The sequence below is a fragment of the Natator depressus genome, chromosome 8 (genome assembly GCF_965152275.1).
Source record: "Natator depressus isolate rNatDep1 chromosome 8, rNatDep2.hap1, whole genome shotgun sequence".
In the NCBI taxonomy this organism is placed as follows: domain Eukaryota; kingdom Metazoa; phylum Chordata; order Testudines; family Cheloniidae; genus Natator; species Natator depressus.
The window spans coordinates 12,192,033-12,217,527 of record NC_134241.1 but is presented as its reverse complement, the minus strand read 5'-3'; the positions used below and the strand labels follow the sequence as shown (position 1 = coordinate 12,217,527).

Below are 25,495 nucleotides of genomic sequence, written 5' to 3'. Positions count from 1 at the left end.
AATAAGCCTATGTATAAATTCTTCATGTTGGCTATTTCGGTTCATCCATTGACAACCAGTGGAACTCCTAGCTCTGGTGAAAAGATTGAGAGTTAAGAATTAAATTGGTAATTTTAATCTGAGAACATAGTCAAGGCTTGCAAGTGGCACAGTGGGTTAAGCTACTTTTACCTGGAGAGAATTTATGTCCATAAGTGAAATGAGTTCAATGATCTCAGTCTATAAGTTTGTCTGCATTTAAAACACACAGAATTCTGAATTGCTGGCAGTCCTGACTCAATACAGACACAATATCAGTGTGACAAAACTCAGCTGCAGTGAATCAGCAAAATTGTATGAAAAAAAGTACTGATAAGTGTCTGCTTGTATGATGCAAACATCCAATTAACATTTCCCCACTTTGGCAATGCCTAAGATTAATGTGAACATTTTGAAACTTCGACAATAGAAGAGTAGGGATAGAGACAATGTCTAAGTACTTGAAAGTTCTCTAAGTCTGGGATTTTCTCTCATCTATCAATAGGAACCTTAAATTCCACAGGGTAGCTTATTTTTAGTTTAATCAGCATCTTCTACACTTAATGAAGAGACCCAAACTCATGACTAGACTGTTTATAAAGCTAGCACGTTATTTTTTCATTCTTTGGTTACGTAATCATTCAACAAGAAATGTGACATTTTAAAACTACATTTCTTCAAAGTTCAGGTCAGAATTTTATTTTGCTATCCTGACATTTAAATTTAAAGCACTGATGGGATAACATAACCGTGATTAAAAAAACAGCACATTGACCGTTTAAGAACATTTTAATCTATAACTATCCTTCTGCAGAAATACATAAACTGAAAGTTCATTATATAAATTATATTTTTAAACATTTACAGCACTCACATTCCATAACAGAAAAAGTTAATTCCACACTGAGATACTAGTGCAAAAAGTGGTTTATCTAAGTGCAAATAAGTTAGAAGTTAAGTCTTTCCACAGTGAGCCAGTGGACTTCCCATTTTTATGCAGCTCTATAAGTCCATAATTGGGGACTTATATTTACACTAAATCTAAGGAAGTGGGACTGTGCGGAAATATTGGACTTTAGAGAGCACCAACCAAATCCTTTGTGAATGTACAGTAACAAGAGAAGAGGCTGGAGTATTTCCCACTACACGCAGATCTGCTAATTCACTTGGGTTGAAGATACACAGCACCTTACGTTTTGCTGAGCTGGCTCAAGACATAAATAAGTAAATGTAAAATACCTTATGTTAATCTCTGATTATTAAAATACAATATGGCAAATATATAATATTAAAACTCACAAACATGCAGGTATTATATTCCAATGGATGCCATATGTCATCTTTGGCACATCACGGACAATACCTGAACACTGAGTATAGCACAAGACAATATACTTTAGGGAACAATCCTGCACTGGAAGGAGAATGAACCATATGACTTAATAGATTTTTGCCATCTCTAACTTTTATGATTCTATTATTTATTTGTGCTAAAAAATAATTTAGCAGGCCAGGATAGAGATACAATTATACCTCAAATCTTGAGGTTATACAGTGTATCCTAGAATGAAAGCATAAGCGCTATCCAGGCAAAATAAATGTTAAACAATTCACAAGTGGAAATATTAAATGATTGTAATGCACAGGTCACAATCTCAGCAGCAGTTACTGAAATATATGGAGTCTGTGCCCACAAACTCTAAGAAACTGTTGTGGTATAAAAATAGGTGGGAGACATTTCACAAATACACCTTTACTAATGACGAGCTTTGTTTTTTCAGCATATATTTTTTAAGTTACTGTAAAGTTTAAACTGGAGGCTGCGTAGCTGGATACTCAGGAAAGCAAAAAAACTTTCACAGGAGCTGGACCTAGACAATGAAACCCACTCCCACAAAAATACAAATGACCACAGACGAACCACTTTAGAAACTAGTCACCTCCAGAAATGCCAAACTCATTTCAGTAACTTCACTTTCCTTCAGTAATTTCTTCACACAGACACACAATACACCCATTCACATACACAATCAATAACAAATAAACCCTATAAATTAATTAATCAAGGTATTTCTCCTACAGGCTGGAAAGGAAGTGAGAGAGAAATTGTTATTTCTTTATTTAAATACTTGAGAGATGCTCAGATACTACCATGATGGGGGCCATGTAAGTACCAAGATGTATAGATACGATTTATTGCACGCCCTTGTTACGACCACAGTTTAAACCAGCATCTTATAGTATCAAGCATGAAATCTGCATATTTCCCAAACACCAAAAATTACTCTTAATACACACTTTTAAAGATTATCACCTCCGTTTTTATTCTCAACACTACCACCACTTTCCTTGTTGCCACTGTCACAGGCTGCTTGGAATACCAGCTGAAGAGCACACAACATCTGTTTCAATGCCCACCCTAATGGATTAGCCAGCAGAAGTGAACTGCAAGCATGGCCTATTCTGAGGAGGGGGAAAACAGGTCATCTCCACTCCCACTTTCATTTCCATAAGCACATGCAACAAGAATCCCAAGTCTCCCATATGAGCATTGTGCCACCTGGCTGCAAGAATTATTTTTAATATTTACACTATCAGTTGATTTAGTTATTCTCAGCATCATAATGACCATCAGAAATATCTGAAGAAAAGCATGTCTTCAAAATATATCCGTGGTAAGTCCTGCATGATGCCCTAACTCTGATCAGAGGCCATTTCTTACCTAAAAAGTTTGGTTTATGCAACCCAGACACAGTATTCTATAGTAGATAGATAATTTTTTGGGGGGGGGGGGTGTCACCAACATTTGAGTCACTTTTAGCTTAAATGTCAGATATAATGCAACCTATCTGTTACCTTCACTTACTGCTTAGACCTCACCACCCACAAATGACTTTGACTTAGAAAAAGGCTTACTATGAAGACAGGATCTGCAGAACAGCAAACGTGAGTTATAAACATTAACTTCAAGGTTCTGAATTATTCCTCTTATTCAGATGCACAATTCAGGATTGTGGAGATATGTTTATCAATATTCTATCATTCAAGTTCAGATCAGGGGAAAGGGTAGCTCCCATCTATCCACTGTGATCCTGTATACCCTGCATCTGGAAGTCAAACCCAATGCGACAAGAAGAAGAAAACAATGAATTCCAGACATACATTATCAATATACCAGGAATATTGGACACCAAGATCCACATATATTCCCAAAGAGAGAGCTTATATAGCCATGAGGAAGCAGCCCCAACCTTTCCGGGAAATCAGCCTTAAACACTAAGAACTGTATATCAGTCCTTAGTCTCTTAGGCAAAACCTCCACTGAACAACATCACAAAAAGAGGACTCCAGGTTTGAAATCTATTCCATCCCTTTTTTCAGATATATGTAAAACAACAGCACACCTGCTGTAACTAGGCTCAGATAAAGGCTACAGACTGTGACATCCTACACCACACAAACACAAACCACGATTCAAAAATAAGTACCAACTAACAACAACAAGTTAACATGTGCTCCAACACTTTCCATCTTAGAAGATAATCTTCATTCCTTCCCAAAGAAGTAATGCATGCAGAGGAAGGGGAAAAGGAACAGTCAAATGTCAGCACACAAGTCTTTGTGATACTAAAACTTTATCCCAGTAATAAGCCACCTCAGATTCCAAGGCATAACGTACAGTTTTCCAACATAGCAAAACTGTCCAAAAAAATCCTTGAAAAGAAGAAATAGAGGCTAACCTCACACCCAGCTGGGCGAGGGATGGCATGAGTTTCCAAAGGTAACATGGGCAAACGCCTTTCTGGGAATTAACAGTTATTCAGAATCAACTCCTCTGGCACAGCTAAAGTCTATTTAACTAGGAGTATATTATTTCATGCAATTTTTTTTTTTCAGTTTTTTCAAGGAAACGTGAACTTCCTGTGCCAGCTTACGAGTTCATTTTAATTCATGAGACCAATAAAATGGGCTAACTTTTGCTTTTAGTGCAAGAATTGTGTAGGCACTAATTGATTAATTTAATGTGAATTTTTTTAAAATTACAGATTAGTGGTTATGGGGCATCTGATTAGATTATGTCGCTATTAATGCAAAATCCTAACAGAAATGCAGTCAGGTAGTTTGAAAACCTTATAATTCTCTAAAGTTCACTGAAACTACCTTGTGCCTCCTATGTTTCAGGAAGATATCCCACATATTCAGATCTTCAGACATCCTCACTAGCTAAGACACATTAAAATGAAACATTTCCCATCTAAGATGCCAAAAACTGGATTTAGTTTTATTGCATGACGTTGCATAAGAAAGTGTATTATTGAAAGCTGTAAGGCATCATGCAATTATCAATAAGCTAATTATTTATTGTTCCTTGAGAGGTGGTTATATATTCTAAATTTATAAAACCAGTTTCAAAAAAGTACATAAAAAATTTAACATGATGAGCATTAAATGTCGTTCACATGGCTCAAGTTTTTAGCTGTTAAAAAGTGCGTTCAAACGTACTGTACTGGAAAGTCACTGTCAAAAAATGGTGCAGGAGACTATTGTCAAGTTATAAATTTCAAAAGAATGTTGTGTTATAGGATTTGAAAGCTAACATGTTGTGATATTCAGTCTTACAAACTTGCTTAAAATCAGTTTTCAATCCTCAGACTTGCAGTTTAGCATAGTTGATTTAATAATCTAAAAAACATTTGCTTTTGTAACCAAACAGTCTACTGAGTTTAAGTTATGTACACTGAGTGATCAAATAATGAGCAGACTTCATATTCAGACATAGGACAGAATGTACTGATGTGATTTTGGTGTTAATCAATGTATTGTGCCATCCAACGGAATCCTTCTCCATAGCCTTGTCTCTTTAGCACGCTGCACATAAAGACTTCCAGTGGTCTGGCATTCAATTCTTTCAGAGATACATTGCCCTGGAAGTAAGAGATCAAAAGTATTTCAAATTGCAATAGTATGAACAAATGGGTTCTTTCTACAAAAAATGTTATTAACTAATTTGTTTTAAATACTAGAAATTTGAAAAATTAACCTGAAGTTACCAAGAATAAAGTCCCTTTCTGAAATATACTGTGCATTCTATCATTTCTATCTGTTATATTCAGAGGGGATGAAGTACATGCAACAGGAATGCAAGAGCAAGCATGGTCAAAAAGGAGGTTTTTAAACCAAGACGTTTTTGAAAACTCCCACTAGGAGTTTCTCTATGGCCCTGGCATTATTCATTTTGCAATTAGATAAGAAGGCATTTGCCACTCATGGTAAGACTGACCTCAGGTCATGCTGACTGTTGTCCAAGGCCAAGCAATAGCAATAACAAAAACCGTTACTACTAATTTGAAGACACTTTTGCCTGTACTGCATTTTGGGTTTGAACCTGCACAACATAGGTATGAGTATTATGAAAATAAGAGCAAGATTAAAAAAAAGTGATAAGGAGGGCAGAGAAAACGGGAGAATCCAACCACCATTGTTCTCCATGTCCACTGACAGTAGAACAAGAAATAATGGGCTTTATCTGCAGCAAAGGAGATTTAGGTTAGATATTAGGGAAAACTTTCTAACAATAAGAGTAATTAAGCTCTGGAATAGGCTTCCAAGGGAAGGTGGAATCCACATGGCTGGAGGTTTTTAAGAAAGGTTGGACAAACACCTGTCAGGGATGGTCTAGGGTTACTTTGTCCTGCTTAAGCGGCGGGGACTGGATGATCTCTCACGGTCCCTTCCAGCTCTACATTTCCATGATTCTACAATAAGGATCCCACACCACAGACACACTCTTTTACCCTGTGCACTTCTGAATGAGGGATAGAATGCACAAGGGACTTGATATTTACTACTGCTCAGTGTGGAGAAATCTGCCTAGCACTTAACCCTACCTGTGCCCATGCATAGGCTACACTAGCACTAAAACATAACCTCATGATACACACTGTTGAGGAGTTGCAACTACAGCTGCATAATTGTAACTCTCTCCACCTTTTTTCCCCACATACGTGATAATGCCCATTATCACCCACATGCTGTGTTACAAGCCAAAGGTGGTTCTTGTTCTTTCACAGAAAAATATATTGAATTTCACATGGCTAGTCTAGAAAAAAATCTACATTACAACCATGAAGGATATTGGAGAAACTTGTTTTTAATCCCCTGCAACTGAACATCTGTTATAAATTGAGTGTGCTAGATTTACATTTAATTAAAAATAGAGAGTTCAAATAGCACAATGATTCAGATGTAAAATCTCCTTTATTGCTACAGGTATTAGTAAGAACTTTTTTATAAACTACCAGTCAAGACTTCCACAGTAGTGTAGTGGAGTTCAGTATCTCATTTCTAAACCTTGGACTAATATTTTCATATTGTATCGCTCTATGAACCTGCACTATAAATCGGAAAGATCAGTGCCTACCAAACTTTATCAAATCTCCTAACAGAGTTCTAATCTGAACAACTACCTTTAAAGACTTGCTCACTCAAAATATTTTACAGGAAGCTATAAGCACTGTAACAGGGTAGTTTAAGTGTGATTCTCTTTCTCTGATCAAAGATGACCCTGAAAACAATTAATAAATTATTAGTAGAACTATACCTAATCCAGAAGTTAGAGACTGTATTTTGTACATATTACATTTTTTAATCTATGAATACTAAAGTAGACAATTTGTGTGTGTAGCTGGAAAGAAGTGATGCAAAAGAATGGTCACTCTAGAGTACAGGGAAAGCAAACTCTCTAACAAGAAAACAAGCATTACCTTTCCTGTTGTTTGGCCATACAAACCAAACATCTCTCGTAACCTCTCTTCACTGATGGCTTCAGGTCTGTCAATCTTGTTACCAAGAATTAGGATAGGCACATTTGCAACAGTTTCATCTGTCATTAGCGACTATGAAGGGGAGAAAAAAAAAAAAAAGAGGAGTCCAGTGAGAATATGTATCCTTGTATGAAACGAGAGGGAACTAGCAGCAAACAGCAACTGTACTTGAGGTGAAGGATGGAGAGAGTGGTGGGAGAAAAAAAAGAAGACATTGCCTGAACCCCTGTTGGGTGGCAGAGTGCCCATTTTCTTGTACTGAGAACATTAGTTCATTTTTTTTTAAATCCAGTTTATTTACTTACATCAAGTTCTTCTTTTGATTCAGTCAATCTTTCATGATCAGCACAGTCCACCAGAAACACAATGCCATTGATGGCAGGCAGATAATTTTTCCACACTCTGCGAGCTAACAAAGAGCATTATAAATTAACAGCAACAGGAAATTGTCCCAAAATTCAGAGTAATGCACAGGATTTCATTAAATAGCAGAATCTTTAAAAGGGCAGTCAGTTCTATTTTTAAAAGTTTAAAATCAATCTTTAGGACAACCTTTCCTGCTTGACATAACTTGAAATAATGAGGCAAAAAAGGAACCCTTTACTATTTGAACCAGGAGAAAAACTGTTCATATCCGTAAGTACAGCTCTAAAAGCCTGTGGCTTAGTGTATTATTTAGCAGTCAAATGGATTATGATGATCTGAAGAATTTGAAATTTTTGATAAACTGTATTGGACTTTCAGTCCAATTTAGCAGTAGAAGGGATGGAAGATTTATTAGTGCCCTGATAGATCAATTCCACATGTGTATAGATACACTGCAGTTTACCTTTTCTATAGACTTACATCAGCAAATGTACGTTTAAACCATAAAGGCTACTGATAAATATCAGGGTGAGATTTTTTGTTTTGATTTTTTTTTTATTTGGTTTTTCTAATGGTCACATCAATCAACGGCTTCGTCCTCTACTTCAGCTGTATGTTGCTCCCATCCAATTTTATATTAGGGTGCAATGAATGGTAGAGAGAGACAGCAGATTATAGAAATGTTTTCTATATTGGCAAAAAAAAAAAAGCCTGAAAGAATAATATTTGTAGCATGGTCATTTGTTTGATATGAATCAAATAAAGGTTACAATTATTGGCACTGAAGTCAATATAGTTACAACAAGAACAAAATGAGCCAGTTGAGTCACTATCTTACCTTGAGCATGTCCACCCAGATCAAAAGTGGTAAAAGTCATACCAGCAATTGTCAGCTCTTCTGAGGCTAAAAATACACAAAATTCGTATGTTCTGTTTCTGAAGAGCATATAATACAGAATACTTAGTAGGCTTCTGAAGACAGATTTTTATGGTCTCTCAAACCAATGAAAGGTGCTTTATTATGTTATTATTCAATAAACAAACCAGAGCAAAGTGATTTTGAAAGAGACCTATGGCACGTGTAATATGTTTGTATAATGAACCAAACATTACTAAGTATTAAAGCACATATAAAACGTACAGCAAAGTAATACAGAGAAATTCTCTTTGCATTATTTATCCCTACAAATTTGGCTTCCATCTTTATATACCTGAAATAGCTTGATTTAGTATCTAGTTTCCATCAAGTTCAATTTTATCCAATTTTATGCTGGGATGACCAAGGTGTGCTCCACACTATCACAACCTGCCTGATGTCAAGTGACAAGCATCCAAAGCCCACTGAACTTAATGGGAGTCCTTCCACCATTTTCAATGAGTTTTGGAGCCAGCCCTAAGTTGGCTCAGCAGAGTTTGAACACCAAACCCTCCAGGTTCTCAGCCCTCTGGCACCAATATTCCATATACTGTCCTCATTAATTATTACAAACAAGAAGCTGTCAGTCCTAGTTACTGATTCTTACAGTGACATTATAAAGCAAGTTTCACTTTTTGTCTTCTGTTGTCCTGAAGAATTTTCTTCTCCCATTTCTTACTCTCTTCAATGGGAATATTTCCTGAATAAGTACTATGGGGCTAGGCCCAATAATCAGTCTTTTTTTTACTTCACTAATGCCACATTGCAGGGATCTTGAGTGTGTAACACTATGTAGCCCACATAAGCAAAATATCTAAAATATTGTTCACTCTGTCTCCTTCCCCTCTTCCTCCCAAGAGTCCTTTGGGTCCTCGTTGACCTATTAGTCCATTTTGCATCTGGGGTTGAAGTCCCCTCTTACAAAGCTACCCTTGTAAGTCACAGTCAACACCCTTTTGGCCAAAGAAAACCAAACAGCATTCCTGCAGAGGCTGTTAATGCCATTTTTGAAACTAGCTGGAGAGGCAGCTGTTGAACAAAGCAAGGCACTCCATCTCCCATGATCCGCACTCTCAGCCCCTGCTAATGTGCTCACTCCATGTCTAAGATTTTTAAGTAACCCATATTGAATTTCATTACACCAAATGTAGTTTTTGTAATATTAGTGAACACACTATGAAGAATGTGGCACATGAGCAGATTTAAGGCACTGTTTGTAGTGTTAAAGAACTGGAGGTGTTGACTTACTGGGATGTAATGTAGGGACATGTTGTCCCAGTCTGTCATCTTTGAGCATGTGCAGCAGTGTAGTTTTCCCAGCATTGTCCAATCCAAGAAATACTAGTTTACCAGATTTCTTATACAGTCCTGTTTTAAAAACAAGGGTTCACTGAATACATTGATTTTATATCGTAATATTATAACGATAAAATACAGTACGACCAAAGAAATACAAGTTTAAATTATGACATGTAATAGAAGATTAGCAATAGTATTTTCAGCTATTCTTAAGCAGAGGATTCTTCCATATCCTGTGGGACCCTGCCTATGCTGAAAGCCCAAGGTATCACCCTCAGACTAAGCAGGGGATGTTTTCCTCAACTTTCTTCTCTGTCTAAAACTGTTGCAAAGGAAATTGTCTTGGCAGATAAGTAAAGGGGAAAACTGGTTTTAAATATCATTTGTTGTTTTTAACTCTACACATATTCAGTTACATTTGGTGAAGACATGACAAGCCTTGCCTGACTAAGACATTCATCTATGCCTCAGGAGAGTTGCAAGGTTGTGCCATCAACAGTGTACAATGCATTGGTGAAACATTTCTTGTCATGTGATAATGCTTTAATAATATAGATTAGAAGTTTTACATTTCATTAATAATCTTTGTAAAACCAAAATTTCCCTTTTAATTTCATCGTGTTTATGTCTCCAGTATAAACAATAACTAGAGGGGAGGAGAGAAGGGTTAAAAAGTAAGACATTTTAAAATAATAAATTGAGATTATCAAAGGGCAATTCTCTTAATTTATAACACTACCTCCCCCAACAGGGATTCCTGGGTCAGAGCCATTCTCTGCTTCTGCAAACTGTTCAATGCTAAGAATGCAGTAATCTTAAAACTAATGTCAGGTTGCAAGTCACCACCTGCTTTGAAGACCTGTAGAACATAGAATCTGCTTTGACTGTAACTGTTTTAAGGGCGTTCCCTTCCCCCCTTTGAAGAACTGTGACCTGGCCATTGTGTTCAATACATTTAGTCAATTGTCACTGCCAGCCACACAGCCATTAGTTTTCCGTTAGCGCGGAACAAAGTTTAATGATCATAAAAATGGTATAAGAAGGAAGCATGAAGTATTAATTTCAGCAAGATAAACGTATATTTTAAAATAAAATTAGGCTGTTACATGTTCCTGAAGTTTGAAATTCATACACAAATACAAAAATTGCAGTGTTAAAGTGGGTGCCATTACGAAAAACAAATCAGCATTACTTGAGATAGCTAAATTTACCACTGCATTTCTATTACTTATTCTGTGTACAAGGAATAAGCAAGGAAACTACTGTAGTGAAGTAAGTGTTGGGTTTTCTGTGTGGTGCCCACTGTATGCTAGGGTCTTTCATTACATGATGCCATCATACTTGGCAATGTGATATACAATTAAGGAAATATTTATTTTACAACTTTATGAAGATACAGAAATAGTTCATGTAGTAAATTATTGGATTATACAATTTATACTGTGCTATTAAAGTTCACCAGCTTAGTTTCTCTGCATTAATTATGCTTAACTGTGTATTATAATGCAACTGTCAAAAGTTGTGTATTATTTATATTTCCAATTGCTCGGTTCACGTGTTCGAGAAAAGAGAAAAAAAGTCTATGTATTTGTGTATTTCTAAAAATGGGCCAGACAGCACACTGCTTGTGTCTTAGGTTACTTATGAAGGCTTTTGATAAAGAAGAGATCCTGCTCACACCATACCTGATGAAGGCTGAATTAGTGACCAGACTTTTTCTGATCTTTTGTTTAGTGAGGGTTTTTTAAAAATGAATCTTTCATTTGAATTCTGAATTAGACCACTTCTGAGACACTACAGCATTCCACATACATACAAACATCTACCCTGTTAACCTTTATCCTGATATTACTTACTTACCTTCTCTGCTTTTAAACTGTAATCTCTAGAATCACATTCCAACAAGGAACATTTATAACCTTGACAGAGAAGGCTGTAATTCTCTAACAGAATCAGATGAGGAGAATGGATCTGGTATTCTTTTAATACTACAGATATGTTATCTGATGCCTGAATGTGTGTTCTCTTGTGACAAGATCATGAATACTAATAGTGTGTGAATTAAAAACATAATGTGTTTATAAAGCCCATTTTAAAAAATTGGTTTCTTCTTCTGATACAGCACATCTGACTTCTCAAATTCAGCTCTTGGTACTTTCAAATTATCCTGGTTATCTGTTAAGTTACTGAGTAAAGTAACAAGATATCACCATCTACAAAGAAATAAAAGGTCGTCTGACAAGTTCTTACGTTACTCAAGATACACCAGAGAAGAGGTGCGTATGTCCTCCCTTCAGGAAGTTTGGGAACAAGTGAATTCATTATGTAGAAGATAACTGTGTAGGATGGCTCTAGTTTTTTGGCATCTCTTTCTCTGGAAAAATAGCTAAATGTACTCCCTTCAAATTTTCTAGGAACAAACATCACCTCATTCCTGGGCCAAGATATTGTCTAATTATTTCAAACAAGTACCATATATACTCCATCATAAGCCGGTTCATTTATAAGCCGACCCCCCCCCCCCCCCCAAAATGGAGAAGTAAAAATGGAAAATTTTTATGACCCATTCATAAGCCGACCCTATAATTCAGGAGTCAGCAAACTTTGGCTCCTGGGTCATCAGGATAAGCCACTGGCGGGTCGAGATGGTTTGTTTACCTCGAGTGTCCGCAGGCACGGAGGTAAACCTAAGTAAACAAAGTGTCCCAGTGCACCAGCTGCTTACCCTGACAGGCCGGGACAGCAACTGGTAGGGAAATAATTTTGGGGGGAGAAGCTGGGGGTCAGGGGAGTAACCCCTGTGACCACCCTCCACATGACCTCACCCCTAGCCCAGGACCCCCACACTCTCCCCATCCCATCCCTTCCCAGTTTATCTGGGGAGGGCCAGGGGAGGATGTCTCTGGCCCGGCTGGAGCTGCTCCGGCAGGCTGGGCAGCGCGGCCGCAGCCTGCTCCGGGGGGCGGGGCCGAGCGGCACGGCCGCAGCCTGCCAGCCCCGGAGCTGCAGCTGCTTTGGAAAAGCTGGGGGGAGAGCAACGTGGCCAGAAGCGGAGAGACTCTGGCCCCGCTGGCTGTGCTGCCTCTCCTTGCTCCCTCTGTTGGGGGAGGGGCTGTGTCCCACCTCTCCTGCTCTGTACCCGTTCATAAGCCGACCCCTTTCTCTGGTGCTTCCCTTTTTTACTAAAAAAATTTGGCTTATAAATTAGTATATACGGTACCTATTTGTACTGCAGAGCTATAAATTTCTAAGTATAGGTACATTATGGACAAAATGTTGCCACTACTGCTCAGTACTTTAATACAATTTTTGTTGGGTTTTCCATAACAACACGAAGTGCTCAATTGGTAATATTGCAACTATAAAGTACAGCAAAAATCACAATATACAGAAAAAAATCCTGCCCAGAAATCTCTTCATGGGCATTTTTCTTTTATGATTTATAAAATGTTATAATCCACTTCAGGATAATAATATATTAGTAACAGTAAAACCAAGGGCTCCTAATTTATTAGATAAGTCTGTTTAATCATGACAATATAGACCCATTTTTTAATTAAAAAAAGAAAAAAAATCTTTGAGCAAGAGTAGGAAAAGTGGAAGCAAGTTGCTCTTAGGGTACGTATAAGGACACGTCAAGAAACATTTTCCCTGGCACTTTGGTCTATACTATCTTTCTCACTAGAAATATCCTTGGAGGAATGTGGGGGTGGGGTGGAAGCGGGGAAGTTTTCAAATGTGCAGCAATCACTGCTAGATTAAATAAAGTGGGAGAGATAAGAGGTTATTCCACTTAGTTAAAATTTCACTGGCTAACACTCAGATAGCTGGCCAAGGGTCTAACATACAGTGAGGAAGTTTAAACATCTAACTGATAATGGCTAGGCAGGTGACTTGGCGTGATTCATTAATATCTTCTATTATTTATTTCATAAAATACATAAAACCTGTAAATCATGCACATTACTGGTCTGTGTAACCCTGTGTCCCCTTACTGTTAGCTCTCAACAGACAGGACAAGGAAAGGGATATGAGGATAAGCTCACATATTGCATCTTGTATTAACCTGGCTTGAAACACTTTTGGTTAGGTGTTGTTTTCATACTACGGGCCCTTCCAATGACCTTCATCTGATTATAGTAACACCTAACTTAGTATGGTCCACTGACTTCACAGATACTGCTCATGGAGTAAAGTACTGTTCAACATGAGTAACGGTGTCAGAATCTGGCCCTCTGTCATTGTACAAGGCCACAATTGAGCCCGGATCCTGAAAGAGGCCTCCAGGTGATACCATAATACAAATGATAAATGATAATTAAGGTATAAAGTCAAATCACTGGGCCCAGTTCTCCCCTCTTGCACTCGTGAGAATAAGGAGTAACTCCAAAGAAGTGAATGGAGCTACACCAGTATAAATCTAGTGCGAGCGGAAAATCAAGCCCATTGTGTTCATACTACAGTGATGCTTCCTGAGGTACACAGGGTTGTGAGGCACCTCACTACCACCTGCACTTAGTGTGAGGAAGCCGGGTCTATGCCTGCCAGGGATCAGCTCCCTCACTCCACCAGCCACAGGCAGCACAGCCACTCCCCTCTAGGCCTACACAGGCCCCACTCTAACAAAAAAAAAAAAAAAAAAACATTTTCTCTAGACTGAAAGGACGTGAATGAGATAAACAGAGGGATGGATGAAGGGTACAGTAAGGACTCAGTGCTGTTAAGTGAATAACTCTGCTTAATATTTTCCATCTTTACTTTGAATGTAATTTCATTTACACCAAAATAAATGCTGCTGATTGACTAGTACTGTGTTTTAAGGGTGTAAAGGTAAATCAAACAGACTGTAATAGAGCAGCATAAAAACTTACCTAAAAACTGCAGTACACTACTGAAACCACTGTAAATCCAATCAAATATGAAGGACATATCCGAATCTTAAGGGGTCTGAAAGAAATAAAGAGAAATGCATTTAAGCACTATCGAAATATATAAAACACTGTAAAACATCTGTTTGAATTATGCGGAATCCAAAGTACTGGATGAAAGAACGAAGAGCAATTCGCATGGATCAGTAGATAGATTCATTTTATGGTATTCAGTTATCAGTCATCTGGCACTTAGTTTGATCTGAGCTTTGCTTAATATAGTTTACCCCTGAACACTTAGCTGGAGAGCTAAACATTTTGAATGTGTTAAAGAATGATTGTTACAGCAAGGACTGCCGGAATATGATGTACTGTTGGAAGCAGTGTACTCAGGTGAAGCAGCCTTATAAGAGAATGCTATCAGAGTCTAATGAGTATAGATTACAGTTTGTATTCACAGAGAATTTATTTATAGGAGTAGAACTTTAAACCCAGAAATCTGAGACATTAGTTTTAAATATTTATTTTGAAATGAGGGTATCTTTTTTAATGAGTTATAAATTAAGGGTCTTTCAGCATTACTGTTAAACACCTTATTTAACAAGATTTATAAACTTGCATTAAAATAACTCCAGGACTGGCTTGGTGCCCCACAGAGTATACTGCCATATGATAGATCCAGTTCAATTCTTGGTCCCATTCTATTATTCTCACAACCAACAGGAGTTAAGACTATTGCACGGACAGCATACTAAGACACTGAGATGAGGAAAGTTGTAAGGAGAGTGGTCACTTTAGATAAGCTATTACCAGCAGGAGAGTGGGTTTGTGTGTGGGGGGGGGGAGGGGGGTGAGAAAACCTGGATTTGTGCTGGAAATGGCCCAACTTGATTATCATACACATTGTAAGGAGAGTGATCACTTTAGATAAGCTATTACCAGCAGGAGAGTGGGGTGGGAAGAGGTATTTTTTCATGCTTTGTGTGTATATAAAAAAGATCTTCTACACTTTCCACAGTATGCATCCGATGAAGTGAGCTGTAGCTCACGAAAGCTTATGCTCAAATAAATTGGTTAGTCTCTAAGGTGCCACAAGTACTCCTTTTCTTTTTGAGATGAGGAAGGGGTGCCATGCAGCACTCAAGAAGCTCTTCTAGGAGCGAGCTTTCCATAATTTGTAAAAATGTAATAAAATCCTTTTTTAAAATAAATCAGACAAAGAATAATTTAGCCTTAAATTTCAAAATATAATCTGCACTTCCATAGCACCTTTTGCTTCCATTGGAAAATTTCAAAGCACTTTATAAACAATGAATTTAGACTCACAACATCCATATATTTTACAGGTGGGGAAACTAAAGCATGGACAGGCATTAAGTGACTTGTCCAAGTCACATAGCAAGTTTGTTGCAGAGATGGGGAAAAGAACCCAGATCGCCATACTGCCAAAACTCACCATTCTTCCTCTGTATTTTGATGGGAAAAAATGGAAGTCTTAGCAATGGTGGTACAAATTAATTTATTTTAAAATGGGTTTGTGTAGAACCACTGAGAGTTATTTAACTGAATATTTCATATGGAATTTTAGCATATAAATTTAAAGGGATAAATACTCTCGATGGGTCAGTGCATTGTCCGTCTTGTCCTAATCACCAGAGTTGAGTGAATTGCCTTTCCAGTATGGTGATGGTACCTGAACCACCAGGCTATAGTCATTCCCATGTTCTATACGATTTGTTGTCATTCATAATGGGACTTCATAAAGGCAGACTAGTGAATAGTCATTATGAATTACTATGAATGATGATAAAAATCATTGGGCTAGACAGAGAGAATTACTCTTTAACTTGATGATTAGGGTACTCACCTAGGATGAAGGAGATCCAAGTTCAAGTCCCTACTCCAGTGACTATTTAATTATTTATACAAAGTGAAATAACTTCAACAGGAGAGACTGAAAGAGACATACACCACAATATCCCAAAGCCAAGTAGCTAGGACACTTTCTTGAGAGGTGGGAGACCGTGAATAGTTTCTGTTCTCCTAACCATGCATTTCCGGGTGAATTTTCTATTTGCTGGTAGTTTTTCGTCCAGCTCCATGCCCAAAAGGAAGAAAATAAATATATTTTTTCCTATAGAATAGCTAATTATACGGGGCTATCTGCTGCTTAAGTCAATCATCAAGTTTTAAAGTTACACTTGCCTTCTCAGGGAGAAACACTCGAACATCAGATCCTGGAAGCGTACAAATATGTTTTTCTTGGCCAATAAAATACAACTAGAATGGTCCTGGTTTAGACCCTCTTCTCCTGGTAAATAACAACTAAGTGACAGCAAGAAGGCCATATGCCCTAAGTTTGTTCAACGACTAAGGACCTGCAGTATAAGCAGCAGAATCTTATCAAGAAATGCTGCATTTGTGGCATAGAAATCGATTCATGGACAACCCCCGTACAACAATAGCCTCTCCATGTACCCACTAGTGATGGATGCTGAATGCTCATCTGAGGAAGTCAGCATTCATTTTGCACAGAGCTGAAATGTACATCACTTCTGAAGCAGTATTTGTGATGTACAAATATCACTGCCATTGACTCACTGCTCTGCCATGGGCAACTTGCTTAACCTCTTTATCCCAATTTCCCAATCTTTAAAATGGAGATAAGTATACTTACCTACCCCTGGGGGTGTTCTGAGTTATTGTTTGGACAATGTTTTGCAAGCATAAGGTACTTAGTGCCAAGTATCAATTGCCAAGGCACCCTGGCCATGTCCTCTTTCCTTTGGCAAAGCCTCATCCCATCCCGCCCCTCATACTAGCTGCAGTTTCCAATGCCACCTGAGGATCTTCCAACACTGGTGATCTTCCAGTGGCTGGGTGAGCTGGCTTTAGAGCAGCTTTGCATGAATAATATAGGACAAACTGGACGAAGCACAGCTCGACACAGGCCAAAACCTACAAACCCACCTTTGTTACAATGGTGAGAAAAAAGTAATAGCTTAGTAGCTTGAAACAATAAATTACTAGCCCTAGGCGAGAAAGTGTTGCCATAAAGGACCAGACCTATCCCAGGAACAGAGCATGAGAAAAAAAGGAAAAGAATATTTTAGTTTGAGTCTTGAAGTAAAGTTATGATCCATCCAGTGCATACTTGCTGTCCCATCCCCCCCAAAATGGGAAAGATTAGGGTTAGCCATGAAGAAACCTAGGATTCCTCATTCACATCATGAGTTACTGGAAACAGAGTTGATCAAATAAGACAGAAGAATGACTAAGGAATAAAAAGTATCACCACATGAACACTAAGTCACACAACACTATGAATACAACTGTCACTTACATGTCTCAAAAGCAAAGGTCAGGAACATGCAAACACAGAACATACACGTCAGCAGATTTGTTTATTGCTCGAACAAAATACCAATCAGGAAAAGCCTCTATGTGGCTTAGAAAAATGATCTACTCAAGTAACGTACAAATCAGTGCAAAGGGTGTGATGCAACAGAACTGCTCAAATTACTGAAGTGAAAATAACTTCTTAAAGCCTAGTTACGTTAAACTGAAATGATCCTTTTATGTTTACAATACTTGTGGACAACAATAAAAAACTCCAAAGATTTTCTTTATGCACTATTAAAAACTGTAACATGCAAGATTTAAATATGCTATTAAAATGAGAGAGGGTTATTCAGCGTATACAGCTGAAATTAGAGCATTAATGGTTAAATCACTATCAAAGTAAAATACAAAATTCGGTTCTCTAGTGCAATGAAAGAATCTTAGATTAGTCAAAAGATTTGTGGTTTTAAAATAGGACATGTCCAAATAACTCAAAAATACACCAACAAACATTGACAGTAATAACACCTGACAACACTGAAAGTCAAATAATTCTATTAAAGGAAAAATAGCTTGACAGTTATTTTAGAAGGGAACATTATAATATTTGGATGGGAGTGTTAAATGTACTGTTACCACTTAGAAAAGAAACTGCATAATTTTACTCTGAGCTTCAAATCTATGAATTAAACGACTTATCTTTACATTTGCTATGAAACGATTATGTTGTAACTAACATGCTGAAGTCTGGCGACTACAAAACAAATGAAACAAGCAAAGGTCTTGCTGTAGACATCCATCTAAACTGGCATGACTCCACCAAAAGCACCAGAAAATATGAACATCCACAAGCACGGCAGCCATTTGCCTACAAACCACAAGGAATGCAAAGCCTGTCTGTTTTAGAGTTCTTTTAAATGATATAGCTTTAATTCTTTTCAAGGCAATTTGAAAGCATGGGCTGTTGTTTTTTGGGGATGCGTTGTTTGCTTGGTTTTCACAGCAAACAGATTTCAGTTGGTTTGTGACATGATTTTTTGATACTGGCTGTTTCAATAAAAATCCATTTAATTTATTGACCCATGCCCTCCTTAACAAGAAAACAGAAATAATTTTATTGAATCACATCAGAATTCCTAACATATGGTTATCAGTTCCACGTATGTCTCAACTGTGACTAACATTTCACCCTGAGTTTGATTTTGTAAGTTATCTGGAGCCTTAGGCAGTCACTCAACTGATCAACAAAAACCATTTCTTAGTGGAGGCGATCTTCTACTTAAGGTGAAGTAGAATTGGATGCTTAAGTTTGGGTAAAGCTTGAACAACCTCTTAAGATGGAAGATTCCTAATAAGAAAGAGAATGATTGTAACTCTATCATTCCTTACCTGTCAGGAGATAGATCAGAAAAGAGAACATTTTCTTTCCCTCTACCACTATACATTTGTTACAGATAAAAATAAATTCTGTTACGCTTTCCAAGATAGTTAATATAGTGGTTGTTCTTTTTAATATGTTGTTAATTTGCAATTTTAAATACGTTTTGTTAGGATAGTGGATTGTGTTCTTTTTTTAAATTTAACATACTATTACTTTACAACACAAAAAGCATAACTAGTAAAAAATGACTGGTTTTATTCAAGTAAAATGCCCTTTGCATAAACTGAAAAGTGCATTCTACAGGGCCCCCTGGAGAGACTGCTAACAAAAGCTTAGCGAATCAGGTCTCTATCCAACATGACTGCACTTTAACCAGTGTACTCTGAACTTCAATAATTCCAGGAACATAGTCTTCTAGAAACAACTTGGCAAACAAGTGTTTAAAGTCTACTTTAAGGCTGTACGCAAATGTCATTGCAGATTTGATCTAATTTCATAAAGTCTTACCAATGGGGGACAAAAATCAATATCCTTAACAAAACTCCTTATTTGAAGTTATGATATTCATCTGCTGTAGTACAGATCATTTAAAAAACAAAGCTGGAATCCATATTTTGGTCCAATAAGTCACCTCAGGAATACCTCTGAGGCGGAGGAAAGGGAGCCACTTCAAAAATGAAATAAGTAACAGATTTTTATGCATTTGAATGACTTTCTTGTAAATATTTGTGAAACCTCAAAAATGATTTATCATCAATATAGCTCTGTAACTATGTGCTTCAGTAAACAAAGGAAGATAATGCTGCAGGATGTGCTAAGTATTTTTTTTACACTATTTATTTAGGAAGTTTTAACAAGTTTACACATCCTTGCCATGTAAATATCAGTTACAAAACAATCATAATGTTTAGCTTTTGTTTAAAGAGGCATTATATAGGCATACAATCAACAGATCTTTCTATAATCTTGCATTCTAGGCATAGCATAATCTTTAGCTTTGTTTGAAACAATAAATCAAAAAAATAAGACTGAAAATGGTGATGCAGCAGTTCTATTAGATCCTCAAGGACAATAAATACACTATAACTGAAATGATCCAAGTAACAAAACCTGTTTTCAGGTCATATTTTGAAAGTAAAAATAGACTGCATGGCCTATTGCAATAACGCCTTTTCTTACATGAAAAAAAAGTTTACCTAGGAATTTGAATAGATATGAACCTTTTTCCTCTTAGCTGTGATAATATATTTTTATTATTTTTACTAACTGAATGTTCCGAACAAATCAATACAACATGCCACGCTAAAACAAGATTCACTGTAGCAGATAAATTCAAAAAGTTTGTAAACTGGAAATGAATACTTACTGATGCTGTATTGAAGACCATCAACATCAAAGAGAAATACAATCCAGCACTGAAAAGGAATTGCCAAATAGTACTCTTACAGATGAATGCAATCAAGATAAGCACAAGGAGTATCTCTATCCCTTAGAAAGCCCTTTCTTTGGAATGCTTTTCCAATAATGAAGAGAAAGGAAAATAAAGTAAATTCCATCAAAGACAGATAGGTGAAGAGAGGGAGAGTAATGAATCATCACTACAGGGATTCTGACTCACAGTTTTCAGAGTCACTTAGCTATTTTGGATGATGTGGTAATGAATTCCAATTCTGTTTACAAAAGGGAGGTGGTCACACACTTCTCAGACAAAATAACTTAAATAATGTGGAGATGTAAGAGTCCACTAAAATGTATTAAATACATTTCAGCTGGACCATCAGATTGCTGAAAGAGTCATATTCACATCACCTTCTACTACTCATAGCTGTTATCTCTTAGTGTTTCCAGTAAGAGAGATGCATTTTTTATTATTAGTCTGACAATACAAAAGCAAGGGTAGGAAAACATAAATTGCTGCATATCTGCTATTTAAAAAAGACTTAAGAAACTGAAGGTATTTTCTTTCAGTAAACAGCCAGCAAAGCCAAACAGCAGTTGTGTGTGATTACACAATCCTTTGCACTGGGCCTGTCCTTCCAACTGCTCCTGCCTCTTTTTATTTGTATATATGTTTCCTAGTCCTTAATAGGTAGCCAATATTTTGTCAGAATTTCACAGTACCAAGAAACTCCTTTGAACAGACTGAATGAACATTGTTAACGTAATAAAATAAGCAACAATCTTGATAGTGTTTTATGAATGAAAACACTGATTTGCAATAAAATATCCTTTCTTATATAGTGTATCTGATAAAATATCAGTATTTTTCATTTGTAAGAGCTGTCATCTCTAGTTGCAATTTAAAAAAAAAACCTCTATAAATTGTGATACTTTATTTAAATTACTAATATTTTCCCAATAGAGTCCTTCAAAAAAAAAAAAACAAAAAACCAAAAGAAACAAACAAAAAAAGCTCTCTAGTATGAGCCATGCCAGGTGACACAAAACTTGAGTTCTCACTTCCTAGCTTATAAAATCCTAATAGGAATCTTCCATGCCTGATGTGCAGTGTTTTTAACAGGGCTTATTGAAAACCATGCCTGAACTCCAATTCATAAACTCCAATTAATAGGGACTCCTACTAGATCACTTCTTACTAGGTCACTATAGTTCCAGTGAACTTGTCCAAAACACTTATGCCAACAGTACCATTTTAACAGTTTTTCAGTATCAGCTGTATAAATGAAATATTGACAAAATGCTAATGGCCGATATTTAAATGTAGCCCAAACTACTGCAGATATTCAGTTGAGACATATTTTCTCTCCAATCAGGAAATAGTTCTCAACACCACTAGAAAAAGCATGGCTGAGACCACCTCTCTCACCTTTCAGCACTGGGTTGAAAGCATTTTTGTCCTATCTATGCAAGCAGTTAAAAGTGTTTTCAACACCAACTGAAGGAAGACTGAGGAGGGAAGAGGATATCAATTGCTGAAAACCATTATCAGGAATTGGTCATTTCCCTAATGTGGATGGCACCTATGAGTTTAAAACCACATTAGCTAACAAAAAATAACATGATAAGCCTCAAAAAAAAAAAATTCTTGTTACTCAGTTCTTTAAAAATATACTTTAAGTTTTTGGGGGGCAAGGACCATGGATGGCTCTTCTATGACAGACTGTGTGTGGGTGGGATTATCCAACTCATGGGTCAATAGAGGAAGACCCAGTCATGACTTGAAGGTGAGTTCACCTGCACAGAAACACTTGCAGAATCAAAGACTGTAATTGGATAGCACTTACCATATTGTAGCTATGATCCTGCACAGAGCATACAGGTGTTACCATTATAACAAATATATTTCATAAGTGCATTGTTAATTCTCTGGAAACTACACTGAATTTATATTAAGCAAAATCCTCCTATTACAGACTGTCATAATCTTTACATTGGCCACCCAGTGCGTTTCCCCCCTTTTCAAAAGCCCTGAACATACAAGGGATACAGCACCTTCCTTCTAATGATCTGTCTGTTTTCCCCTGGTCTAATCTCCAACAGCCCATCACTATATGTTCCCCATCCCATCATCTGATGTGAGCTTCCGTGACAGAAGAGACAACAGTTGCGATTTAATCATTTAATTCAATGAGTTATCTACCCAGCATGAGAGAGGTGTTAGAAAATAACATTTTATGAACAAACTATTACTTTAATGGTGCATGTGCACACACACAAACAGAATGAGGGCAGCACAGTCTAGTGGCTGAAGCACAGGCCTAGGAGTCAGGACGTCTATCCACAGCTCCAGCACTAACTCACGCTGTGACCTAGGGCAAGTCACTTGAGCTGTGTCTACATTAGCACTTTTGTCAGAAAATCTTTTGTAGGTCAAGGGTGTGAAAAATAAACCTCCCTGACCAACATAAGTTTCACTGACAGAAGCACCAGTGTGGACATAGGTGTCGGTGGGAGACACTCTCCCACAATCATAGTTACCGCCACCCGCTAGGGGTGGTTTAATTATCACAGCGGGATAGCTCTCTCCAGTCAGCATAGAACAGCTACAGGGTAGACCTTACAGCGGCACAGCTGCAGGAGTACAGCTGTGCCACTGTAAGATGCATAATGTAGACATAGCCTTAGGGTCTCAGTTTTCTTGTCTTTAAATTGAGGACAACAATAATTATTTACCTACTTAACAGGGATGTTGAGTGAATGAACTAGTTAGGCTGTGAGAACTAGACCTAAATAGTGCTCGAGAAAGAGAGAGCATTATTATTAAAGGGGATCAATGAAGGAAAGAAAAATACAAGATCTAAGGAGAGGAGCAGACAGTAGTTTACATGGAGGGAAAAGCTCTGCAGATAGGTGGGAAAGAGAAAAATATGGTGAGAGGGTGAAATCTTGGGTGGACAAGTAGGAGCAGAATAGAAGATGTTGTGGGAGCAAGTGGAGGAACTAAGTGGGGGGAAGAGAAGAGACTGAAGTGGGGGCAGAAAGGAAAACATTGAGGGCACAAAGGAGTGAAGGGGGAAGAAGGTACAAAGAAGAAAGTATGAGCAGGCAGAGAGGAAGGAGGAAGGTACAGATTGGGGCACTGAATATAGAAAGGAAGATAGAGGGAGGCAGTGGTTAGGGTACAGAGGGGATAGTGGGTACAGAGAGGAAGGTGGGGGCAGAGGGGAAGGTATGGAGGGCAGTGGGATAAAGAGGAGGATAGGGAAACAGAGGAGAAGGGGGGGCAGAGGGTCCAGATTGGGGAAGCAGTTACAGTGAGGCAGGGGGGCAGCAGGGAAGCTACACGTGGGGGGAGTGATTACAGAGAGGAGGGTGGGGAGCAGAGTGCACACGTAGGGGCAGTGGATCGAGGGGAAGGTAGGGGCAGCAGCTACAAAGGGGAAGGTGGTGAAGGGCAGTGGGTCCAGGTGGGGTGGGGGGCAGCGGGTCCAAAGGGGAAGGTGGGGGGACGATGACACAGAGGGATCAGATAACAGGAGACAACAGTGGGGAAGGGCGTGGAGGTGAAGGGCCCAAGCGCCTCGCGGCGCCCCCGCCGCCCACTCACCCGCTGGTGAAGAACCTGAGATCCAGGCCGCCCCACTGCCCGCTCCGCCCGGCACCGACACGGACCCGCAGCGGCCCCGGCCCCCGCCCCGCTCCGCTCCTTCCGGGCCCAGCCGGCCGTGTCACACTCAGCGCGCTCCGCCCGGCGCCGGCTCCCGGAGCTCGGGGGCCGCCCCAGGACTCCGGCTCACGGAGCCGCGCTTACTGCGCGCTGCCTGCCCGCTCACTCCCCATCCCCAGGGCTAAGCGCTCCTGCCCTCAAGCGGGCTGCCTCCTTCCACTACAGGGAACTTATCCTACCCCACCCCGCCGCTTCTCCGGGCTGCGCCCAACTTGGATTCAGTCCAGGGGCTGCTTCCCAGCCCCCCAGCCAGCCCCCCGGGTTTCAACAGGCTGCCCCCCCAAACAAACCCTCTAATACGGGGGCCGCACCCCCCCACGTCACCCTCATTCCATACTCCCCCCTTTTCTGGGTTTGCCCCTCAGATCACCCCAGTCCAGTACAGAGGCAACCCACCCACCTCTCGGAGCCCAGGAGGGCATCCCACACCCCCAGCCACCAGCCCTGGAATTAGGGTTGCCAACACTGCCTTTCAAAAATAAGGGACTGTTTTCTTAGCGTCTCCGCCCCACCTCTCTTCCCCATATTATTATTTATTTAGTAATAAGCAGGGATCACCTACATTCACCAGGGGTATCTCTTGCTGCTTTTTGCAAGACTCAGCAACTCCCAAACCTGTACAGAGATGAAAAAATAAGGGACTGTTGGCAACCCTACCTGGGGCTGCTCCCCAAATCATCAAACCAAGTCTGTGTGCTAGCTTCAGAATCACTCCCTGCCCAGAACAGGGGGGTTTCCTAACTCACTCTCCCTCCTTTAGCACAGGGGGTAGTGTCCCAAATTCAGCCTCCTGCCTTTCTTCCTCCTCACCAGTTGGATCCCCAGTGCAAGAGCTGCAGCCAGGCCTTAAATCCACCCTCTGTTTTCTTTGCCATGGTTCCTTGTTGAAGAGGTGCTTAGAATTGCATTTTTTTATTTTTAAATTCTTTATATACACACAGACCATGAAAAAATGGGTGTTTATCATACACATTGTAAGGAGATGTTTCAGAGTAGCAGCTGTGTTAGTCTGTATTTGCAAAAAGAAAAGGAGTACTTGTGGTACCTTAGAGACTTCGTTAGTGCAGGAAATGTGCTGGAAATGGCCCACCTTGATTATCGCTTCAAAAGGTTTTCTCTCCCTCCACCCCGCTCTCCTGCTGGTAATAGCTCATCTTAAGTGATCACTCTCCTTACAATGTGTATGATAAACACCCATTTTTTCATGGTCTGTGGGTATAAAATCTCCTCACTGTATTTTCCACTTTATGCATCCGATGAAGTGAGCTGTAGCTCACGAAAGCTTATGCTCAAATAAATTGGTTAGTCTCTAAGGTGCCACAAGTACTCCTTTTCTTTTTGCGAATACAGACT

The 25,495-nt window shown here is 38.8% G+C and overlaps 1 protein-coding gene across 2 annotated transcripts; it reads right to left on the bottom strand.

The window, feature by feature from the left end:
* Positions 1-735: 735 nt before the first annotated feature.
* Positions 736-24,161, bottom strand: SAR1B (secretion associated Ras related GTPase 1B). 2 transcript variants are annotated; one of them, XM_074960443.1, is made up of 8 exons: positions 24,023-24,084; positions 20,381-20,429; positions 14,295-14,370; positions 9,373-9,492; positions 8,047-8,112; positions 7,148-7,251; positions 6,783-6,914; positions 736-4,943 (listed from the first exon to the last, which is right to left on the bottom strand). In XM_074960443.1, the coding sequence occupies exons 3-8, from the start codon at positions 14,350-14,352 to the stop codon at positions 4,827-4,829; spliced, it is 597 nt and encodes a 198-aa protein (XP_074816544.1). In that variant the 5' UTR covers positions 14,353-14,370; positions 20,381-20,429; positions 24,023-24,084; the 3' UTR covers positions 736-4,826. The 2 variants fall into 2 exon arrangements, with proteins under 2 accessions (XP_074816544.1, XP_074816543.1); XM_074960442.1 differs by lacking the exon at positions 20,381-20,429 and having other exon boundaries at positions 24,023-24,161.
* Between the last annotated feature and the right edge of the window lie 1,334 nt (positions 24,162-25,495).

Bases quoted from the DNA above. Each gene is read 5' to 3' on its own strand.
- SAR1B (XM_074960442.1), bottom strand. From the start codon at position 14,352: ATGTCCTTCATATTTGATTGGATTTACAGTGGTTTCAGTAGTGTACTG. The intron at 6,915-7,147 runs GTAAGTAAATAA...TCCCCTTCATAG, and splicing joins AATCAAAAGAAGAACTTGAT to TCGCTAATGACAGATGAAAC. The intron at 4,944-6,782 runs GTAATGCTTGTT...TCTTACTTCCAG, and splicing joins ATGGCCAAACAACAGGAAAG to GGCAATGTATCTCTGAAAGA.